Raw genomic sequence first — 24,492 nt, 5'->3', positions numbered from 1 at the left:
AAATAAAGACCTGGGGGGGAAGAGACCGGGGGAGGGAGGGACAAATCAAATAAAGACCTGGGGGAAGAGACCGGGGACGGGAGGGACAAATCAAATAAAGACCTGGGGGTGGGAGAGACCAGGGGACGGGAGGGACAAATCAAATAAAGACCTGGGGGAAGAGACCGGGGACGGGAGGGACAAATCGAGGTTTAGCAATTACATCCTTGTATTTATTTTTTAAACACACACAACAAAAAAAAATAGAAATCAAAGTTCGAAGCATCATTCAAGTAAACCGACTCGTCCAAGCAAACAGCCTCTGTTTTAGCAGAGTCAAAAAAAAAGAAATTATAGATTTATTTTATACATCAGCCTTTAAATTCATTAAATTATTTCAAATCCTCAGCAAAAAAAAACAAAACATCCCCCTTAGATCAGAGCGGTTTAAGTCCTCTTTACGATCTACACTACGGGATCCGTCACAAACGACACCCACGTCCCCTACGTAGTGCCCTATATAGGGAATAGGTGTTTGGAATACAGGCTGTGTGATGCCTCTCTGAGGACCTTACAGTTCACTGACAGGAGGGAAGAAAAAACCAAGTCTCTTTCCTCTGAAAAATGGCACCCGAATTCCCTTCTTTAGTACACTAGGCTTGTCCTGAAGTCGTGCACTAGTTAGGGAATAAGAGGTTTAGGGGCCACGAGCCTTGGGCTGAAACGTGTCGAAAAATGCTTCACAACGAAAACGTCTCATAAGGCCACGCTAGCCATTTGGTCTTCTCCTCTTCTCTCCTCCTCCTCCTCCTCCTCCTCTTCTTCTTCTTCTCTCTCCTCTTTCTCCTTGTTCTTCTTCTTGTGTTTGTGTTTCAGTCCCGTGATCTCTCCCTCCTCAGCGTCCAGGCTCCCCTGTCTCTTCTGCTTTCTATCCTTCTTCTTCTTCTTCTTCTTCTGTTTCTTCTTCTCTTTTCTATCTTTCTTCTTCTTGTCTTTCTTGTTGCCCAGGCTACCGACAGAGCTGGCGCTGCTGCTACGACTTCTGCCGCTGCCCCCCCCATGCTCCTCTCTCTCTCCCTCCACCTCTCTCTCTCCCTCCACCTCTCGCTCTCCCTCCAGCGCTCTCTCTCCCTCCAGCGCTCGCTCTCCCTCCAGCGCTCTCTCTCCTTCCTCCTCCCCCTCTGAGATCTCTCCCTCGCTGTAGTCAGGTTCGAAGGCCTCATCAGTCTCTCTGACCAGGTCAGGAGGAGGTCTGGAAGAAGGGACCGAGGGAGGAGATCTGGAAGAAGGGACCGAGGGAGGGGGTCTGGAAGAAGGGACCGAGGGAGGGGGTCTGGAAGAAGGGACCGAGGGAGGAGGTCTGACTTTAGGGTTCTCCCTCCCTCTCTCCTTCTCCCTACCCACCCCTCTCTCTCTCTCCTTCTCCCTATCAACCCCTCTCTCTCTCTCCTTCTCCCTATCAACCCCTCTCTCTCTCTCCTTCTCCCTATCGACCCCCTTCTCTCTCTCCTTCTCCCTATCGACCCCTCTCTCTCTCTCCTTCTCCCTATCGACCCCTCTCTCTCTCTCCTTCTCCCTATCGACCCCTCTCTCTCTCTCCTTCTCCCTATCGACCCCTCTCTCTCTCTCCTTCTCCCTATCGACCTCTTTATCTCCCTCCTCATCTCTCTCCTTCTCCATCTTCTCCCTCATCTTTTGCATCTGCCACTCTCTCTCTTTCTTTCTCTCTCTCTCTCTGACAGCTCTGGGCACCCCTGCCCTGTTGTCAGTCCTGGGGGGCTGTAGGAGTGAGGCTGGGTGTTGGTGGGGCTTTCCACCACTCATCTCCTTCTCTAGGTTTCCTAGGCTGGCCTGCTGGCTCAGTCTCCCCGCTGAGGAGCGCTCTACTCTGGGCTCTTCTCCCTCAGCCTTCCCCCTCCCGGGCTGGTTCTCCACGGAGATGGAGACCTGAGGAGAGGGGTATCTGTCCTGCGTCGTGTCCCTGCCAGGGCTGCTTTCGCTAGGTCTGGTGGGCTCAGAGCTTCCCTGAGATCTCTGGGTGCTGGAGGAGGAGGGGTCCGATGGGGGTAGGGCTCTCTTGGAGACGGGAGAGGCACTGCCTAGCTCTCTGTGGTCTTTGTGTTTGGGGTCGAGGCAGTCTCTGTGTTCTCTGGTGGTCTCCTGGTCGTCTAGTGGTCTACGGTCAGTAGAGTTGGTGTTACGGTCAACGGTGGAGGAGTTCTGGTCGTTGTGGTCTTTATGTTTGTGGTCTCTGTGCTCCCTGGCTCTGGGGTCAGAGGTCGCTTTGTGGTCCCTGGAAGAAGAAAAAGGTTTACGATCTCGTGAGTAAGAGTGTGAGGAGGAAGAGGAGCTCTTTTCGCTGCTGTGGTCGCTCCCTCTCTCCCCAGTCCTCTCTCCTCCTCTCTCTCTTCTCTCTCGCTCCGGCCGCTGAGAGGAGCTCTTCTCACTGACGTGGTTGCTCCCTCTCTCCCCAGTCCTCTCTCCTCCTCTCTCTCTTCTCTCTCGCTCCGGCCGCTGAGAGGAGCTCTTCTCACTGACGTGGTCGATCCCTCTCTCCCCAGTCCTCTCTCCTCCTCTCTCTCTCCTCTCTCGCTCCGGCCGCTGAGAGGAGCTCTTCTCACTGACGTGGTCGATCCCTCTCTCCCCAGTCCTCTCTCCTTCCCTCTCTCTCTTCTCTCGCTCCGGCCGCTGAGAGGAGCTCTTCTCACTGACGTGGTCGATCCCTCTCTCCCCAGTCCTCTCTCTCCTCTCTCGCTCCGGCCGCTGAGAGGAGCTCTTCTCACTGACGTGGTCGATCCCTCTCTCCCCAGTCCTCTCTCCTTCTCTCTCTCTCCTCTCTCGCTCCGGCCGCTGAGAGGAGTACTTGTCACTGATGTGGTCGATCCCTCTCTCCCCAGTCCTCTCTCCTTCTCTCTCTGTCCTCTCCGGCCGCTGAGAGGAGCTCTTCTCACTGACGTGGTCGATCCCTCTCTCCCCAGTCCTCTCTCCTTCTCTCTCTCTCCTCTCCGGCCGCTGAGAGGAAGAGGGAATCTTTCTCGGTCTGTCCATATCTTTGTCAGAAGCACGGCCGTGTTCCCTCTCTCTTTCTCTCTCTTTCCCCCGCTCTCTGTCCTGTTCTTTATCCCTCTCCTGCTCCTTTTCCTTTAACTGATCTCTCTCTCTCTCGGTCTCTCCGTCTTTCTCAGAAGGGATGGGGTCTCCAGAGTGTTTTCCATCCTGCAGGCCGTCTTCTCTGTCTCTGCCACTAGAGGGGGACATAGTTCTCACTGGCTTGGAAAAGGTACAGTCCCTCTCTTTCCTTCGCCCTGCCTCCGTCTCCGTCGTCACGGTGATATGGGGTCCAGGGGGGAAAGGGGTGAGCAGGGGGTGGAGTTGAACCCTGGCCCCTCCTCCTTCCTCTTCCTCTGATTCGTAGTCCTCCTTCTCCCACTTGGAGCGAGGGACCTGGACGAGGAGAGAAGAGAACACGTCTTCATTGATTCAGGGTGTGTAGAGCTGTGTGTCTCTGACCTGTATGAGTACTATCTAGTCTAACAGGTGTAGAGCTGTGTGTCTCTGACCTGTATGAGTACTATCTAGTCTAACAGGTGTAGAGCTGTGTGTCTCTGACCTGTATGAGTACTATCTAGTCTAACAGGTGTAGAGCTGTGTGTTTCTGACCTGTATGAGTACTATCTAGTCTAACAGGTGTAGAGCTGTGTGTCTCTGACCTGTATGAGTACTATCTAGTCTAACAGGTGTAGAGCTGTGTGTCTCTGACCTGTATGAGTACTATCTAGTCTAACAGGTGTAGAGCTGTGTGTTTCTGACCTGTATGAGTACTATCTAGTCTAACAGGTGTAGAGCTGTGTGTCTCTGACCTGTATGAGTACTATCTAGTCTAACAGGTGTAGAGCTGTGTGTTTCTGACCTGTATGAGTACTATCTAGTCTAACAGGTGTAGAGCTGTGTGTCTCTGACCTGTATGAGTACTATCTAGTCTAACAGGTGTAGAGCTGTGTGTCTCTGACCTGTAGGTACTATCTAGTCTAACAGGTAGAGCTGTGTGTCTCTGACCTGTATGAGTACTATCTAGTCTAACAGGTGTAGAGCTGTGTGTCTCTGACCTGTATGAGTACTATCTAGTCTAACAGGTGTAGAGCTGTGTGTCTCTGACCTGTATGAGTACTATCTAGTCTAACAGGTGTAGAGCTGTGTGTCTCTGACCTGTATGAGTACTATCTAGTCTAACAGGTGTAGCTGTGTGTCTCTGACCTGTATGAGTACTATCTGGTCTAACAGGTGTAGAGCTGTGTGTCTCTGACCTGTATGAGTACTATCTGGTCTAACAGGTGTAGAGCTGTGTGTCTCTGACCTGTATGAGTACTATCTAGTCTAACAGGTGTAGAGCTGTGTGTCTCTGACCTGTATGAGTACTATCTAACAGGTGTAGAGCTGTGTGTCTCTGACCTGTATGAGTACTATCTAGTCTAACAGGTGTAGAGCTGTGTGTCTCTGACCTGTATGAGTACTATCTAGTCTAACAGGTGTAGAGCTGTGTGTCTCTGACCTGTATGAGTACTATCTAGTCTAACAGGTGTAGAGCTGTGTGTCTCTGACCTGTATGAGTACTATCTAGTCTAACAGGTGTAGAGCTGTGTGTCTCTGACCTGTATGAGTACTATCTAGTCTAACAGGTGTAGAGCTGTGTGTCTCTGACCTGTATGAGTACTATCTAGTCTAACAGGTGTAGAGCTGTGTGTCTCTGACCTGTATGAGTACTATCTAGTCTAACAGGTGTAGAGCTGTGTGTCTCTGACCTGTATGAGTACTATCTAGTCTAACAGGTGTAGAGCTGTGTGTCTCTGACCTGTATGAGTACTATCTAGTCTAACAGGTGTAGAGCTGTGTGTCTCTGACCTGTATGTGTACTATCTAGTCTAACAGGTGTAGAGCTGTGTGTCTCTGACCTGTATGAGTACTATCTAGTCTAACAGGTGTAGAGCTGTGTGTCTCTGACCTGTATGAGTGCTATCTAGTCTAACAGGTGTAGAGCTGTGTGTCTCTGACCTGTATGAGTACTATCTAGTCTAACAGGTGTAGAGCTGTGTGTCTCTGACCTGTATGAGTACTATCTAGTCTAACAGGTGTAGAGCTGTGTGTCTCTGACCTGTATGAGTACTATCTAGTCTAACAGGTGTAGAGCTGTGTGTCTCTGACCTGTATGAGTACTATCTAGTCTAACAGGTGTAGAGCTTGTCTCTGACCTGTATGAGTACTATCTAGTCTAACAGGTGTAGAGCTGTGTGTCTCTGACCTGTATGAGTACTATCTAGTCTAACAGGTGTAGAGCTGTGTGTCTCTGACCTGTATGAGTACTATCTAGTCTAACAGGTGTAGAGCTGTGTGTCTCTGACCTGTATGAGTACTATATGTCCGTCAGCAGGTGCCGAGCTGTCGTTGGTGTATTCCTCCAGTGTTTTAACGACAGTCTTCCTCTGCTCTGCTCTGCCCTCTGATCCATCGCCACACACAGGACTACTGCCCCCTGGAGGACTGGTGATGTAATACACAACAACACATAGTTAATATAGACACCTCCTCCTCCTCCTCCTCACAGGACTACTGCCCCCTGGAGGACTGGTGGTGTAATACACAACAACACATAGTTAATATAGACACCTCCTCCTCCTCCTCCTCCTCCTCCTCACAGGACTACTGCCCCCTGGGGACTGGTGATGTAATACACAACAACACATAGTTAATATAGACACCTCCTCCTCCTCCTCCTCACAGGACTACTGCCCCCTGGAGGACTGGTGATGTAATACACAACAACACATAGTTAATATAGACACCTCCTCCTCCTCCTCCTCACAGGACTACTGCCCCCTGGAGGACTGGTGATGTAATACACAACAACACATAGTTAATATAGACACCTCCTCCTCCTCCTCCTCACAGGACTACTGCCCCCTGGAGGACTGGTGGTGTAATACACAACAACACATAGTTAATATAGACAACTACTGCCCCCTGGAGGACTGGTGATGTAATAATATTAGACACCTCCTCCTCCTCACAGGACTACTGCCCCCTCCACAACAACACATAGTTAATATAGACACCTCCTCCTCCTCACAGGACTACTGCCCCCTGGGGGACTGGTGATGTAATACACAACAACACATAGTTAATATAGACACCTCCTCCTCCTCCTCCTCCTCCTCACAGGACTACTGCCCCCTGGAGGACTGGTGATGTAATACACAACAACACATAGTTAATATAGACACCTCCTCCTCCTCCTCCTCACAGGACTACTGCCCCCTGGAGGACTGGTGATGTAATACACAACAACACATAGTTAATATAGACACCTCCTCCTCCTCCTCCTCCTCCTCCTCCTCCTCACAGGACTACTGCCCCCTGGGGGACCACAACACATAGTTAATATAGACACCTCCTCCTCCTCACAGGACTACTGCCCCCTGGAGGACTGTAATACACAACAACACATAGTTAATATAGACACCTCCTCCTCCTCCTCCTCACAGGACTACTGCCCCCTGGAGGACTGGTGATGTAATACACAACAACACATAGTTAATATAGACACCTCCTCCTCCTCACAGGACTACTGCCCCCTGGGGGATTGGTGGTGTAATACACAACACATAGTTAATATAGACACCTCCTCCTCCTCCTCCTCCTCACAGGACTACTGCCCCCTGGAGGACTGGTGGTGTAATACACAACAACACATAGTTAATATAGACACCTCCTCCTCCTCCTCACAGGACTACTGCCCCCTAGGGGACTGGTGGTGTAATACACAACAACACATAGTTAATATAGACACCTCCTCCTCCTCACAGGACTACTGCCCCCTGGAGGACTGGTGGTGTAATACACAACAACACATAGTTAATATAGACACCTCCTCCTCCTCCTCCTCCTCCTCACAGGACTACTGCCCCCTAGGGGACTGGTGATGTAATACACAACAACACATAGTTAATATAGACACCTCCTCCTCCTCCACCTCCTCACAGGACTACTGCCCCCTGGGGGATTGGGTAGGACTGTATCATGTGTTATGACTTGACATTGACACTCTTATCCCAGAGAGACTTCCTGTTATCCCAGAGAGACTTCCTGTCAACCCACTCAGGTAGAAACTCGTTACTACTAGATGAAACAATCAGTTTTCCACACAGCCAGTCTCACCTGGTGTCGTCCACTGTGGTTCCCAGTCCGTCGGACGCTAGGACCTTACGGTTCCTCTTGGCTTTGCTCCTCTCCACGCTTCCCTTTATATAGCCGCTCTGATTGGCTGCCTCTGTTCCGGCCACGCCCGCAAGCTTGCCGGCCCTCCTCCCTTCTTCTCTGTTGGGCTTAATCTTCCTCTGGGGTTCTCCTCCTTTCATCCCACTCTCCATCGGAGGCCTTACGGAAGCCCTCTCCCTCTCCTCCTCTACGTCACGTTTGAGGTTGCAGGGTTTTACGGTCTCGGTGAGCTCCACTCCGGGAGATTTGATTCGGGGCACCTCCATCTCCTTATCAGACATACTCCTCTCCTCCTTTCTCGTCGTCTTCTTCTCCTCCTCCTCCTCCTTCCTCCTCCTCCTCTTCTTCTCAGACTTGGTGTCTGGAGCTTTGCCAGGGTCTCTCTCCTGTTCTCTACCCACCCTGATGTCAGCCTCTCTCCTGGGCTTGTCCTCTCTCCCTGAGCCCCTGTCCTGCCGAAACCCTGGATCTCTCTTCCCTCTCTGCTCCTCTTTGGCTGGTCTGGAATGGTCCAGGTCAGTTCTAACCGGTTTAAACTGGTCTGGGTCGGTTCTAACTGTGTTGAACTGGTCTGGGTCGGTTCTGACAGGTTTAAACTGGTCTGGGTCGGTTCTGACAGGTTTAAATTGGTTTGGGTCGGTTCTAACCGGTTTGAATAGGTCTGGGTTGATTCTAACTGTGTCGAGTTGGTCTGCGTGGGGTTTAGGAAGAGGTAGTTTGGGAGCTGATGCTAGGGGCGCAGGGTGTTGGAGTTCCATCTCTCTCTGGAGGGAGGTGCAAGAGTCTGGTTGGAGGGGAATAGATTCATCTTTGACCCGTTTGGCTGACGGTTCTGTTAGAGAAGTCTTCTGGTAGACTAAACCGGCTGTACCAGTCTGGTCCCGGTCTGTACCAGTCTGGTCCCGGTCTGTACCAGTCTGGTCCCGGTCTGTACCAGTCTTGTCCCGGTCTGTACCAGTCTTGTCCCGGTCTGTCTCTCTAACGGTCTTCCAGCTCTTGGACGATGAGTCTTTCCTCGCTACGCTGGAGTCCGGTCCGCGTTTATAAACTCTGTCACTCTTTCTCCTCACTTCCTCCTCCTTACTGTCCCTGGTCCACCTATCAGCTTTGTCCGGGACTGAGTCTGAGGCGTCGCTGTCTATTGGCTCGTCCCGTACTGGGGTGGAGTCGTCATGGCTTGACGAACCAATGGGAGTACTCCCGGTTCTCTTCTTCTTCTCTTCTTTCCGAGCGTCGTCCGTAGAGTCAGAAGCACTGAAGGACTCCCCTCCCCCTCTCCCCTGCTCAGTCTTCCTCTTCTTCCTCTTCCTGTGCTTCTGCTCTTTCAGGTCGGAGGTCACAGTGACCGCGGGAGAGGCGACGCTTGACGACGGATCTCTCTCACCCTTTGCGACCTTCAGTGGCATCTGATGATCCTGATTGGCTGACCGGGACAGCGGCAGAGTTCCAAACTGCTCAGCACACTTCTCCTGGTAAGTCATTGGCTGGTTCCTGCCCCTGGGGGAGGGGTGTGAGGGGGGAGGGGGAAAGCCCTCACTTCGCCTCCTCCCTCGACTGAAGGGGGAGGATCCACGGTCCAGGCGGTGTCGGGGGGATGGGTAGAAGTCCGAGGGTGGAGGAGGGTTGTAGGGGTCTCTGTCTCGTCCGGCTGGGGGTGCCACAGGGGCAGGGGCGAAACCAAGGGGGGGTCGGCCCCTGTAGGGAGGGGGGTTATTGGGAGGAGGGTTGTGGGAGTTGTAGTTTTTGAAGTATTTCTCATACCATTCCCTGTACTCCTTCTCCCACTCCCGGTACCTCTCCCTCTCGTACGGGTCTTTGTGCTCTGGACCCCAGTCGTACACCGCCGGCTCCCGATCCCTCTCCCGGGTCCGGCCCGGGTACTTCCTCTCACCCTCCGGTGGCGCTCCAGCAGCGGCAGGCTCCCGATCCCTCTCCCGGGTCCGGCCCGGGTACTTCCTCTCACCCTCCGGTGGCGCTCCAGCAGCGGCAGGCTCCCGATCCCTCTCCCGGGTCCGGCCCGGGTACTTCCTCTCACCCTCCGGTGGCGCTCCAGCAGCGGCAGGCTTCCGGGAGCTTGGGGGTGGAGGAGTGTGGGTCCGGTACCCCCCTTGGCCAGGTGATCTAGAGCGTGACCGGTAACCTCGTCCCCGTCCTCTCCCCCGTCCCGCCCCTCCCCCGTCCCTGAAAGGCGGCGGCGAGCGTGATCGGCGGTAGCCACGGGAACGGGAGCGGTAGCCGCGAGGTCGTCCGTGGCGGCGGGAGTACGGAGAGGAGCGGGAGTAAGACCTGGAACGGGATCTGGAACGGGATCTGGAACGGGATCTGGATCGACTGGAGGAACGGGAGTATGAACGAGAACGGGAACGGGATTTGGAGTAGGATGAGCTACTGTAGGACGACCTAGACCTGGAGAGAGAGAGAGAGAGACAGAGAGACAGAGAGAGAGAGACACAGAGAGAGAGAAAGAGAGACACAGAGAGAGAGACACAGAGAGAGACACACAGAGAGAGAGACACAGAGAGAGAGACACAGAGAGAGACACAGAGAGAGACAGAGAGAGAGAGAGAGAGAGACACAGAGAGAGAGACACAGAGAGAGAGACAGAGAGAGAGACACAGAGAGAGAGACACAGAGAGAGAGACAGAGAGAGAGAGACACAGAGAGAGAGACACAGAGAGAGAGACACAGAGAGAGAGAGAGAGAGAGAGAGAGAGAGACAGAGAGAGAGAGAGATGGGGGAGAGATTAAGTGTTAGTAGTATAGAATACTATTATATGAGTAAAGAATACTATTTTGCAAGTATAGAATACTACTACGCAGGTATAGAATACTATTATACGAGTATTGTAGGAGTATTGTATTACAGTTATTAGTACTATGTGAATAATGCATGGGTACTATATGAGTATTATACCTGGAATAAGAGGGTCTCCTCTCCTTCTGGATCTTTCTGTATTATATGAGTATTATACCTGGAATAAGAGAGTCTCCTCTCCTTCTGTATTATATGAGTATTATACCTGGAATAAGAGAGTCTCCTCTCCTTCTGTACTATATGAGTATTATACCTGGAATAAGAGGGTCTCCTCTCCTTCTCTATTATATGAGTATTATACCTGGAATAAGAGGGTCTCCTCTCCTTCTGTATTATATGAGTATTATACCTGGAATAAGAGAGTCTCCTCTCCTTCTGTATTATATGAGTATTATACCTGGAATAAGAGAGTCTCCTCTCCTTCTGTATTATATGAGTATTATACCTGGAATAAGAGAGTCTCCTCTCCTGTATTATATGAGTATTATACCTGGAATAAGAGGGTCTCCTCTCCTTCTGTATTATACCTGGAATAAGAGAGTCTCCTCTCCTGTATTATATGAGTATTATACCTGGAATAAGAGTCTCCTCTCCTTCTGTATTATATGAGTATTATACCTGGAATAAGAGTCTCCTCTCCTTCTGTATTATATGAGTATTATACCTGGAATAAGAGAGTCTCCTCTCCTTCTGTATTATATGAGTATTATACCTGGAATAAGAGGTCTCCTCTCCTTCTCTATTATATGAGTATTATACCTGGAATAAGAGAGTCTCCTCTCCTGTATTATATGAGTATTATACCTGGAATAAGAGTCTCCTCTCCTTCTGTACTATATGAGTATTATACCTGGAATAAGAGAGTCTCCTCTCCTTCTGTATTATATGAGTATTATACCTGGAATAAGAGAGTCTCCTCTCCTTCTGTATTATATGAGTATTATACCTGGAATAAGAGAGTCTCCTCTCCGTCTGTATTATATGAGTATTATACCTGGAATAAGAGAGTCTCCTCTCCTTCTGTATTATATGAGTATTATACCTGGAATAAGAGCGTCGTCTCTCCTTCTGGATCTTTCTGTATTATACCTGGAATAAGAGCGTCGTCTCTCCTTCTGGATCTTTCTGTATTATATGAGTATTATACCTGGAATAAGAGAGTCTCCTCTCCTTCTGTATTATATGAGTATTATACCTGGAATAAGAGGGTCTCCTCTCCTTCTGGATCTTTCTGTATTATATGAGTATTATACCTGGAATAAGAGCGTCGTCTCTCCTTCTGGATCTTTCTGTATTATATGAGTATTATACCTGGAATAAGAGCGTCGTCTCTCCTTCTGGATCTTTCTGTACTCTACCTGGAATAAGAGCGTCGTCTCTCCTTCTGGATCTTTCTGTACTCTACCTGGAATAAGAGCGTCGTCTCTCCTTCTGGATCTTTCTGTACTCTACCTGGAATAAGAGCGTCGTCTCTCCTTCTGGATCTTTCTGTACTCCAGCAGCTCCTTGGCAAAGTCGTTGGTGAACTCATCCAGCTTGGACTTTTCCCGGTTACCGTAGCGACAGTCGGAGCTGGGGGACGAGAGGAAGATATTTGGACAACGGTAGGAGAAGTAAGACGAGAGAAGCAATACCGCAAAAAGTTCAACAAGGTTTTCCCGTCGTAGTTTCAATGATAAACTAAGAGGCGGATCGAAACAGACTGAGACTTTAGTTCAGTGGGCTAACAGTCAGAGCAGCACGCGGGCACGAGACCCAGTCGCTCACACAATAAATATTAGCAGAGAAGAATGACATCACACTCAGTTGTCACTCCCCAACCCCCCCTTCTACTTTGATGGATCTTTTAAGGCCATCTGAACGACAGTCAGTCTATCAGAACAGTCGGAATGACAGGCAGTCCATCAGAACGACAGTCAGTCTATCAGAACAGTCAGAACGACAGTCAGTCCATCAGAACAACAGTCAGTCTATCAGAACAGTCCAGGCAGTATAAGAGCGACAGTCAGAATGACAGGCAGTCTATCAGAACAGTCAGAATGACAGGCAGTCCATCAGAACAGTCAGTCAGTCAGTCCATCAGAACAGTCAGAATGACAGTCAGTCCATCAGAACAACAGTCAGAATGACAGGCAGTCCATCAGAACGACAGTCAGAATGACAGCCAGTCTATCAGAGCGACAGTCAGAATGACAGGCAGTCCATCAGAACGACAGTCAGAATGACAGGCAGTCTATCAGAGCGACAGTCAGAATGACAGGCAGTCCATCAGAACGACAGTCAGAACGACAGTCAGTCCATCAGAACAAAAGTCAGAATGACAGGCAGTCCATCAAAACGACAGTCAGAATGACAGGCAGTCCATCAGAACAACAGTCAGAATGACAGGCAGTCCATCAGAACGACAGTCAGAATGACAGGCAGTCCATCAGAACAGTCGGAATGACAGTCAGGCTATCAGAACAGTCGGAATGGCAGTCAGTCTATCAGAACAAAAGTCAGAATGACAGGCAGTCCATCAGAACGACAGTCAGAATGACAGTCAGAATGACAGGCAGTCCGTCAGAATGACAGGCAGTCCATCAGAACGACAGTCAGAATGACAGGCAGTCCATCAGAACGACAGTCAGAACGACAGTCAGTCCATCAGAACGACAGGCAGTCTATCAGAACGACAGTCAGAACAACAGGCAGTCCATCAGAACGACAGTCGGAATGACAGGCAGTCCATCAGAACGACAGTCAGAATGACAGGCAGTCAGAATGACAGGCAGTCCGTCAGAACGACAGCCAGAATGACAGGCAGTCCATCAGAACGACAGTCAGAACGACAGTCAGTCCATCAGAACGACAGGCAGTCTATCAGAACGACAGTCAGAACGACAGGCAGTCCATCAGAACGACAGTCGGAATGACAGGCAGTCCATCAGAACGACAGTCAGAACGACAGTCAGTCCATCAGAACGACAGCCAGAACGACAGGCAGTCTATCAGAACGACAGTCAGAACGACAGGCAGTCCATCAGAACGACAGCCAGAACGACAGGCAGTCCATCAGAGCGACAGTCAGAATGACAGTCAGTCCATCAGAGCGACAGTCGGAATGACAGTCAGTCCATCAGAACGACAGTCGGAATGACAGGCAGTCCATCAGAACGACAGTCAGTCTATCAGAACAGTCAGAACGACAGTCAGTCCATCAGAACAACAGTCAGAATGACAGGCAGTCCATCAGAACGACAGTCAGAATGACAGTCAGTCTATAAGAGCGACAGTCAGAATGACAGGCAGTCCACCAGAACGACAGTCAGAATGACAGTCAGTCTATCAGAGCGACAGTCAGAATGACAGTCAGTCCATCAGAGCGACAGTCAGAATGACAGTCAGTCCATCAGAGCGACAGTCAGAATGACAGGCAGTCCATCAGAACGACAGTCAGAATGACAGGCAGTCCATCAGAACGACAGTCGGAATGACAGGCAGTCCATCAGAACGACAGTCGGAATGACAGGCAGTCCATCAGAACGACAGTCAGAATGACAGGCAGTCCATCAGAACGACAGTCAGAACGACAGTCAGTCCATCAGAACGACAGTCAGAATGACAGGCAGTCCATCAGAACGACAGAAGGAATGACAGGCAGTCCATCAGAACAGTCGGAATGACAGGCAGTCCATCAGAACAGTCGGAATGACAGTCAGGCTATCAGAACAGTCGGAATGGCAGTCAGTCTATCAGAACAAAAGTCAGAATGACAGGCAGTCCATCAGAACGACAGTCAGAATGACAGTCAGAATGACAGGCAGTCCATCAGAACGACAGTCAGAACGACAGTCAGTCCATCAGAACGACAGCCAGAATGACAGGCAGTCCATCAGAACGACAGTCAGAACGACAGTCAGTCCATCAGAACGACAGCCAGAACGACAGGCAGTCTATCAGAACGACAGTCAGAACGACAGGCAGTCCATCAGAACGACAGTCGGAATGACAGGCAGTCCATCAGAACGACAGTCAGAATGACAGTCAGAATGACAGGCAGTCCATCAGAACGACAGTCGGAACGACAGTCAGTCCATCAGAACGACAGGCAGTCTATCAGAACGACAGTCAGAACGACAGGCAGTCCATCAGAACGACAGTCGGAATGACAGGCAGTCCATCAGAACGACAGTCGGAACGACAGTCAGTCCATCAGAACGACAGCCAGAACAACAGGCAGTCTATCAGAACGACAGTCAGAATCCATCAGACAGGCAGTCCATCAGAACGACAGTCAGAATGACAGGCAGTCCATCAGAACGAGTCAGTCAGATCAGAACGACAGTCAGAATGACAGGCAGTCCATCAGAACGACAGTCAGAACGACAGTCAGAACGAAGTCAGACACAGGCAGTCCATCCATCAGAACGACAGTCAGAATGACAGTCAGTCCATCAGAACGACAGCCAGAACAACAGGCAGTCTATCAGAACGACAGGCAGTCCATCAGAACGACAGTCGGAATGACAGGCAGTCCATCAGAACGACAGTCAGAATGACAGGCAGTCCATCAGAACGACAGTCAGAATGACAGGCAGCCCATCAGAACGACAGTCAGAATGACAGGCAGTCCATCAGAACGACAGTCAGAATGACAGGCAGTCCATCAGAACGACAGTCAGAATGACAGGCAGTCCATCAGAACAGTCAGAATGACAGGCAGTCCATCAGAACAGTCGGAATGACAGTCAGGCTATCAGAACAGTCGGAATGACAGTCAGTCTATCAGAACAAAAGTCTGAATGACAGGCAGTCCATCAGAACGACAGTCAGAATGACAGTCAGAATGACAGGCAGTCCGTCAGAATGACAGGCAGTCCATCAGAACGACAGTCAGAATGACAGGCAGTCCATCAGAACGAGTCAGAACGACAGTCAGTCCATCAGAACAAAAGTCAGAATGACAGGCAGTCCATCAGAACGACAGTCAGAACGACAGTCAGTCCATCAGAACGACAGTCAGAATGACAGGCAGTCCATCAGAACAGTCGGAATGACAGTCAGTCTATCAGAACAAAAGTCGGAATGACAGGCAGTCCATCAGAAGGACAGTCAGAACGACAGTCAGAATGACAGTCAGTCCACCAGAACAACAGTCGGACTGACAGTCAGTTCATCAGAACAACAGTCGGACTGACAGTCAGTCCACCAGAACAACAGTCAGACTGACAGTCAGTCCATCAGAACAAGTCAGACTGACAGTCAGTCCATCAGAACAAGTCAGACTGACAGTCAGTCCATCAGAACAAGTCAGACTGACAGTCAGTCCACCAGAACAACAGTCAGACTGACAGTCAGTCCACCAGAACAAGTCAGACTGACAGTCAGTCCATCAGAACAACAGTCAGAACAACAGTCAGACTGACAGTCAGACTGACAGTCAGACTGACAGTCAGTTCACAGAACAACAGTCAGAACAACAGTCAGACTGACAGTCAGTCTACTCACTTATCCTTCAGCCTCTTCTGTTGTCTGTAGAACTCATCCTTGGACAGGAAGGAAGAGGAGGGGATTGGCTTCCCGGCGAGGGGGGGCTGGGTGTTGGGGGGCACCCAGGGGGTTGGTGACTCCTGGGGTAGGGGGTAGCCAGGAGGGGGCAGGGAGTAGCTGGAGGGGGCTGTTGCCCGGGGAAGTGGGGAGGGGGTAGTGGGGGGGTATGACACCTGGGGGATGGGGAAGAGGGGAGGAGAAAATGGAGGGAGGGTTGTAGAGAAGGGGTGGCACGTTGGTGGGCGGAGGCTGGGAGGGAGGGGCACGGTCGCTATGGTTCCTGCCACGACCGGAGGGGCTGGAGAGTGAGAGAGACAGGAACAGGACGTGACATCACTAGTCAGATGTGTCAAATGTTAAAACTTCATAACATAGGCAAAAGATCACTGAGCCAGTCAGTTAACACACAGATAAACACACACACCTGTACCTGTCCCAATGGGATGGTCCTTCAGAAAGTCTGGGAGGAGGACCTGTTTTAGGAGGACAACAGCACCGTTAAATACTACAGTGTGAGTTGGAGGAGAAGGTCTCTGGGGGGTGGGTAGTGGAGGGGGGGTTACCTGTCCTCTGCAGGGAGTGACTGTCAGACTGGGGTTGGGGTAGTGGGGGGTTACCTGTCCTCTGCAGGGAGTGACTGTCAGACTGGGGTTGGGGTAGTGGGGGTAGTGGGGGGTTACCTGTCCTCTGCAGGGAGTGACTGTCAGAAGGGGGTGGGGGTTGGGGGTGGGGTACTGGGGGTGGGGGTGGGGTTGGGGTAGTGGGGGTTACCTGTCCTCTGCAGGGAGTGACTGTCAGACGGGGGTTGGGGGTGGGGTACTGGGGGTGGGGGTTGGGGTAGTGGGGGTTACCTGTCCTCTGCAGGGAGTGATCGTCAGACTGGGGTTGGGGTAGTGGGGGGGGTACTGTCCTCTGCAGGGAGTGACCGTCAGACTGGGGTTGGGGTAGTGGGGGGTTACCTGTCCTCTGCAGGGAGTGACCGTCAGACTGGCTCATCACTGGAACATGGTATTCCTATAGACAACAACAACACACAGACACTCTGGTAGCAACAACAACATAACGTCTGATAATACACACCTGATCTATTTGGAAGGTGTGTGTGTGTGTGTGTGTGTGTGTGTGTGTGTGTGTGTGTGTTCACCTTGGCCATGGGGGCAGTGGCAAGAGGGGGGTCGGCTGAGACCACCACAGACTGAACTCCCCCACTCTCTGGCTCTCTGGAAAAACAGACATGTATCATCGTTACTTAACCTCAACCTGACAGACACCTCTGTTTCACTGGCTGTGTCTATGAGAGGGGAAGAGAGAGAGAGAGAGAGAGAGACAGAGAGAGACAGAGAGAGAGACAGAGAGAGAGAGAGAGACAGAGAGAGAGACAGAGAGAGACAGAGAGAGAGAGAGAGAGAGAGACAGAGAGAGAGACAGAGAGAGAGAGAGAGAGAGACAGAGAGAGAGACAGAGAGAGAGAGAGAGAGAGAGAGAGAGAGAGAGACAGAGAGAGAGACAGAGAGAGAGAGAGAGAGAGAGACAGAGAGAGAGACAGAGAGAGAGACAGAGAGAGAGAGAGACAGAGAGAGAGACAGAGAGACAGACAGACAGAGACAGACAGAGAGACAGAGAGAGAGAGACAGAGAGAGAGAGAGAGAGAGAGACAGAGACAGACAGAGAGACAGAGAGAGAGACAGAGAGAGAGAGAGAGAGAGAGACAGAGAGAGAGAGAGAGACAGAGAGAGAGAGACAGAGAGAGAGAGACAGAGAGAGAGACACAGAGAGAGAGACACAGAGAGAGAGACAGAGAGAGAGACAGAGAGAGAGACACAGAGAGAGAGAAACAGAGAGAGAGACACAGAGAGAGACAGAGAGAGAGAGAGAGAGAGAGAGAGAGACAGAGAGAGAGAGAGAGAGAGAGAGACAGAAACAAAGACAGAGAGAGACACAGAGAGAGAGACAGAGAGAGAGAGTGAGACAGGGAGACAGAGAGAGAGAGAGAGAGAGAGAGCTCTGGCATCTTCCCCAATATTTGGAACCAAGGACTGATCACCCCAATCCACAAAAGTGGAGACAAATTTGACCCCAATAACTACCGTGGAATATGTGTCAACAGTAACCTTGGGAAAATCCTCTGCATTATTATTAACAGCAGACTCGTACATTTCCTCAATGAAAACAATGTACTGAGCAAATGTCAAATTGGCTTTTTACCAAATTACCGTACAACAGACCATGTATTCACCCTGCACACCCTAATTGACAATCAAACAAACCAAAACAAAGGCAAAAGTCTTCTCATGCTTTGTTGATTTCAAAAAGCCTTCGACTCAATCTGGCATGAGGGTCTGCTATACAAACTGATGGAAAGTGGTGTTGGGGGTAAAACATACGACATTATAAAATCCATGTACACAAACAACAAGTGTGCGGTTAAAATTGGCAAAAAACACACATTTCTTCACACAGGGTCGTGGGGTTAGACAGGGATGCAGCTTAAGCCCCACCCTCTTCAACATATATATCAACGAATTGGCGAGGGCACTAGAAAAGTCTGCAGCACCCGGCCTCCCCTGCTAGAATCCGAAGTCAAATGTCTGCTGTTTGCTGATGATCTGGTGCTTCTGTCACCAACCAAGGAGGGCCTACAGCAGCACCTAGATCTTATGCACAGATTCTGTCAGACCTGGGCCCTGACAGTAAATCTCAGTAAGACCAAAATAATGGTGTTCCAAAAAGGTCCAGTCACCAGGACCACAAATACAAATTCCATCTAGACACTGTTGCCCTAGAGCACACAAAAACTATACATACCTTGGCCTAAACATCAGCACCACAGGTAACTTCCACAAAGCTGTGAACGATCTGAGAGACAAGGCAAGAAGGGCATTCTATGCCATCAAAAGAAACATAAATTTCAACATACCAATTAGGATCTGGCTAAAAATACTTGAATCAGTCATAGAGCCCATTGCCCTTTATGGTTGTGAGGTCTGGGGTCCGCTCACCAACCAAGACTTCACAAAATGGGACAAACACCAAATTGAGACTCTGCACGCAGAATTCTGCAAAAATATCCTCCGTGTACAACGTAGAACACCAAATAATGCATGCAGAGCAGAATTAGGCCGATACCCACTAATTATCAAAATCCAGAAAAGAGCTGTTAAATTCTACAACCACCTAAAAGGAAGCGATTCACAAACCTTCCATAACAAAGCCATCACCTACAGAGATGAACCTGGAGAAGAGTCCCTAAGCAAGCTGGTCCTGGGGCTCTGTTCACAAACACAAACACACACTACAGAGCCCCAGGACAGCAGCACAATTAGACCCAGAAATTATGAGAAAACAAAGATAACTACTTAACACATTGGAAAGAATTAACAAAAAAACAGAGCAAACTAGAATGCTATTTGGCCCTACACAGAGAGTACACAGCGGCAGAATACCTGACCACTGTGACTGACCCAAAATTAAGGAAAGCCTTGACTATGTACAGACTCAGTGAGCATAGCCTTGCTATTGAGAAAGGCCGCCGTAGGCAGACATGGCTCTCAAGAGAAGACAGGCTATGTGCTCACTGCCCACAAAATGAGGTGGAAACTGAGCTGCACTTCCTAACCTCCTGCCCAATGTATGACCATATTAGAGAGACATATTTCCCTCAGATTACACAGATCCACAAAGAATTTGAAAACAAATCCAATTTTGAAAAACTCCCATATCTACTGGGTGAAATTCCACAGTGTGCAATCACAGCAGCAAGATTTGTGACCTGTTGCCACGAGAAAAGGGCAACCAGTGAAGAACAAACACCATTGTAAATACAACCCATATTTATGCTTATTTATTTTATCTTGTGTCCTTTAGCCATTTGTACATTGTTAGAACACTGTATATATATATATAATATGACATTTGTAATGTCTTTACTGTTTTGAAACGTCTGTATGTGTAATGTTTACTGTTAATTTTTGTTGTTTTTCACTTTATATATTCACTTTGTATGTTGTCTACCTCACTTGCTTTGGCAATGTTAACACATGTTTCCCATGCCAATAAAGCCCTTGAATTGAATTGAATTGAATTGAGAGAGAGAGAGAGAGAGAGAGAGAGAGAGAGAGAGAGAGAGAGAAAAGAAATGGCAAGTTTAAGAGAGAGAATCTTACTTTAGCATAAGTGTGTTGTTGTGATTGGTTGGGTGCTGGGGGGAGGGACCCGTTGAGTTATAGGAGGAGCCAGCAGCCATGTGGGAGGAGTTATTATGGTTCCCGACTCTAGAGTGAAAAAAACACAATTAGATGTGTGAGGAAAATGTCACCCAGACACCTGGTTGGTTATTGAGCATTTGACACTAGTGACAACTACATTTATCTTACCTGAGGGGCGGGCCAACCTGCTGCTGAGCCAATGGTGGCGTGTCTAAGGCTGAGGGGCGGGGCATGAGAGGGTCCTGCTGGCTCCGGATAGGCTGGAGCGGGCACTGAGGGCGGGAATGAGGCTGAAGAGGAGGGGTAGGGGTGGGGACGACGGGGGGCTGGGCTACTCTCGTCATCATGCGTTTGGTGTAACCGGTCTCATTCTTAAAGTTATTTACCGCCTGAGAGAGGAGAGGAGAGGAGAGGAGGAGATGGAGAGGAGAGGAGAGGAATTCAACATATTTCTACAGTATGTTAGTTTTATTTAATGTTTATTTAACAGTATATAGTATAGCATATACAGTGCAGTAGGAAAGTATTCAGACCCCAGCCTTATTCTAAAATTAATTTAAAAAGTTCCCTCAATCTAAACACAATACCCCATAATGACAACACAATACCCCATAATGACATCACAATACCCCATAATGACATCACAATACCCCATAATGACATCCCAATACCCCATAATGACATCACAATACCCCATAATGACATCACAATACCCCATAATGACATCACAATACCCCATAATGACATCACAATACTCCATAATGACATCCCAATACCCTATAATGACATCACACTACCCCATAATGACATCACAATACCCCATAATGACATCACAATACCCCATAATGACATCACAATACCCCATAATGACATCCCAATACCCTATAATGACATCACAATACCCCATAATGACATCACACTACCCCATAATGACATCACAATACCCCATAATGACATCACAATACCCCATAATGACATCACAATACCCTATAATGACATCACAATACCCCATAATGACATCACAATACCCCATAATGACATCCCAATACCCCATAATGACATCACAATACCCCATAATGACATCACAATACCCCATAATGACATCACAATACCCCATAATGACATCACAATATCCATAATGACAAGGCGAACAGGTTTTTAGAAATGTTAGCAAATTTATTACCAGTAAAAAACTGAAATACCTAATAATAATGATTATTTATTTACATAATTATTCTGACACTTTAATATGAGACTTGAAATTGAGCTCAGGTGCTTCCTGTTTCCATTGATCATCCTTGAGATGTTTCTACAACTACATAAGGTCCCACAGTTCATGTCAGAGCAAAAACCAAGCCATGAGGTCGAAGGAATTGTCCGTAGAGATCTGAGACAGGATTGTGTCGAGGCACAGATCTGGGGAAGGGTACCAAAACATTTCTGCAGCATTGAAGTTCCCCCAAGAACACAGTGGCTCCATCAGTCTCAAATGAAAGAAGTTTGGAACCACCAAGACTCTTCCTAGAGCTGGCCGCAGCACTCCACCAATCAGGCCTTTATGGTAGAGAGAGACAAGATTCTCTGGTCTGATGAAACCAAGATTGAACTCGTTGTCCCGAATGCCAAGCGTCACGTCTGGAGGAAACCTGGCACCATCCCTACGGTGAAGCATGGTGGTGGCAGCATCATGCTGTGGGGATGTTTTTCAGCTGCAGGGACTGGGAGACTAGTCAGGATCGGGAAAGATGAACGGAGCAAAGTACAGAGAGAACCTTGAGATAACAACATGCTTCAGAACGCTCAGCATCTCAGACTGGGGCGAAGGTTCACCTTCCAACAGGACAACGACACAAGAGTGGCTTTGGAACAAGTTTCTGAATGTCCTTGAGTGGCCCGGACCTAAACCCGATCTAACATCTCTGGAGAAACCTGAAAATAGCTGTGCAGCGACGCTCCCCAACCAACCTGACAGAGCTTGAGAGGATCTGCAGAGAAGAATGGGAGAAACTCCCCAAATACAGGTGTGCCAAGCTTGTAGCGTCAAACCCAAGAAGACTCAAGGTTGTAATCGCTGCCAAAGGTGCTTCAACAAAGTTCTGAGTAAAGGATCTGAATACTTATGTAACGGTGTTGTTTCTGTTTTAGCTTTGTCATTATGGGATATTGTGATGTCACTATGGGATATTGTGATGTCACTATGGGGTAGTGTGATGTCATTATGGGGTATTGTGACGTCACTATGGGGTAGTGTGATGTCATTATGGGATATTGTGATGTCACTATGGGATATTGTGATGTCACTATGGGGTAGTGTGATGTCACTATGGGGTATTGTGATGTCACTATGGGGTATTGTGACGTCACTATGGGGTATTGTGTGTAGATTGATGAGGGGGAAAAAACTATTTAATCCATTATAGAACAAGACTTACGTAACAAAATGTGGAAAAGGTCAAGGGGTCTGAATGCTTTCTGAAGACACCTGTATGTTGTGGAACATTTCATACACGTTACCTCACTAAATAAATAAAGGCCAGTGTTGAGTAGGCGGAGCCTGAGAGAGTTTTACCTGGCGCAGGAACTTATTGGCTATGAGCGCGTCAGGGGAGACATTCGATTGGCTACAGGTGGGACACACATGTTCCTCTGACTCCAGCAGAGACGTACGGATACCTGAGGAGAGGAGACAGCATCAGTCACTATGGATACCTGAGGAGAGGAGACGGCATCAGTCACTATGGATAACTGAGGAGACAGCATCAGTCACTATGGATACCTGAGGAGAGGAGACGGCATCAGTCACTATGGATACCTGAGGAGAGGAGACAGCATCAGTCACTATGGATACCTGAGGAGAGGAGACAGCATCAGTCACTATGGATACCTGAGGAGAGGAGACGGCATCAGTCACTATGGATACCTGAGGAGAGGAGACAGCATCAGTCACTATGGATACCTGAGGAGAGGAGACGGCGTCAGTCACTATGGATACCTGAGGAGAGGAGACGGCGTCAGTCATCAGGTCTTTACAGGTGTGTGTTTGTCGACTCACAGTCGTCGCAGTAGGAGTTGCCACAGCAGGGAATGACCACAGCGTCAGTCATCAGGTCTTTACAGAGCAAACAGAGGAGCTCATCAGGGACTGGATCCTCGTCTTCCTCGGAACTGGACTGGTCCCTGGGGACGAACGGAGGCCTCTCCTTCTTACCTAAAGCGTAGGCCTCACTGTGGAGGGGGAGACACACACACACAGAGAGGTTTACGGGTTAGACGTCAGGGGTTAAAGGTCAGGCAAACCATAACCTTTCTAAAAACTCATGTCTGAGGTGGTTACTCAAATCTCTAACCACTTTAATAATTAAAAATTGGATGTAATAAATGTTTCACTAGCCACTATATATAATGTTACCATACCCTACATTACTCATCTCATATATATATATATACTGTTAAACCAGCTATAATGTTACCATACCCTACATTACTCATCTCATATATATATATACTGTTAAACCAGCTATAATGTTACCATACCCTACATTACTCATCTCATATATATATATACTGTTAAACCAGCTATAATGTTACCATACCCTACATTACTCATCTCATATATATATACTGTTAAACCAGCTATAATGTTACAATACCCTACATTACATTACTCATCTCATATATATATACTGTTAAACCAGCTATAATGTTACCATACCCTACATTACTAATCTATCATATATATATACTGTTAAACCAGCTATAATGTTACCATACCCTACATTACTCATCTCATATATATATACTGTTAAACCAGCTATAATGTTACCATACCCTACATTACTAATATCATATATATATACTGTTAAACCAGCTATAATGTTACCATACCCTACATTACTCATCTCATATATATATACTGTTAAACCAGCTATAATGTTACCATACCCTACATTACTCATCTCATATATATATATACTGTTAAACCAGCTATAATGTTACCATACCCTACATTACTCATCTCATATATATATATATACTGTTAAACCAGCTATAATGTTACCATACCCTACATTACTCATCTATATATATATATACTGTTAAACCAGCTATAATGTTACCATACCCTACATTACTCATCTCATATATATATACTGTTAAACCAGCTATAATGTTACCATACCCTACATTACTCATCTCATATATATATACTGTTAAACCAGCTATAATGTTACCATACCCTACATTACTAATATCATATATATATACTGTTAAACCAGCTATAATGTTACCATACCCTACATTACTCATCTATATATATATATACTGTTAAACCAGCTATAATGTTACCATACCCTACATTACTCATCTCATATATATATACTGTTAAACCAGCTATAATGTTACCATACCCTACATTACTCATCTCATATATATATACTGTTAAACCAGCTATAATGTTACCATACCCTACATTACTCATCTCATATATATATACTGTTAAACCAGCTATAATGTTAATACCCTACATTACTCATCTCATATATATATACTGTTAAACCAGCTATAATGTTACCATACCCTACATTACTCATCTCATATATATATACTGTTAAACCAGCTATAATGTTACCATACCCTACATTACTCATCTCATATATATATATATATACTGTTAAACCAGCTATAATGTTACCA

The 24,492-nt window shown here is 48.0% G+C and overlaps 1 protein-coding gene and 1 long non-coding RNA gene across 2 annotated transcripts; both read right to left on the bottom strand.

Moving 5' to 3' along the window:
• Positions 1-154: 154 nt before the first annotated feature.
• On the bottom strand, positions 155-23,025 carry LOC121844138 (E3 ubiquitin-protein ligase RBBP6-like; the record flags this gene model as incomplete). Its single annotated transcript, XM_042314055.1, is given in 14 exon segments — positions 155-1,476; positions 1,600-3,423; positions 5,376-5,514; positions 7,189-9,654; positions 11,516-11,635; positions 15,554-15,893; positions 16,020-16,068; positions 16,159-16,329; positions 16,367-16,609; positions 16,740-16,815; positions 19,759-19,866; positions 19,969-20,189; positions 22,370-22,473; positions 22,853-23,025. Coding segments are annotated over 14 exon segments (6,775 nt in total), but the record flags the coding sequence as incomplete, so codon positions are not given.
• LOC121844140 lies at positions 9,945-11,509 on the bottom strand. Its single transcript, XR_006081880.1, has 3 exons — positions 11,469-11,509; positions 11,211-11,421; positions 9,945-11,057 (listed from the first exon to the last, which is right to left on the bottom strand). It is a non-coding gene; the product is annotated as an uncharacterized LOC121844140 (long non-coding RNA).
• Positions 23,026-24,492: the final 1,467 nt, after the last annotated feature.

This window comes from Oncorhynchus tshawytscha, unplaced genomic scaffold (genome assembly GCF_018296145.1).
Source record: "Oncorhynchus tshawytscha isolate Ot180627B unplaced genomic scaffold, Otsh_v2.0 Un_contig_6947_pilon_pilon, whole genome shotgun sequence".
NCBI lineage: Eukaryota > Metazoa > Chordata > Actinopteri > Salmoniformes > Salmonidae > Oncorhynchus > Oncorhynchus tshawytscha.
Note: the sequence above shows the minus strand (reverse complement) of the source record. Positions and strands in the feature narration are given on the sequence as shown.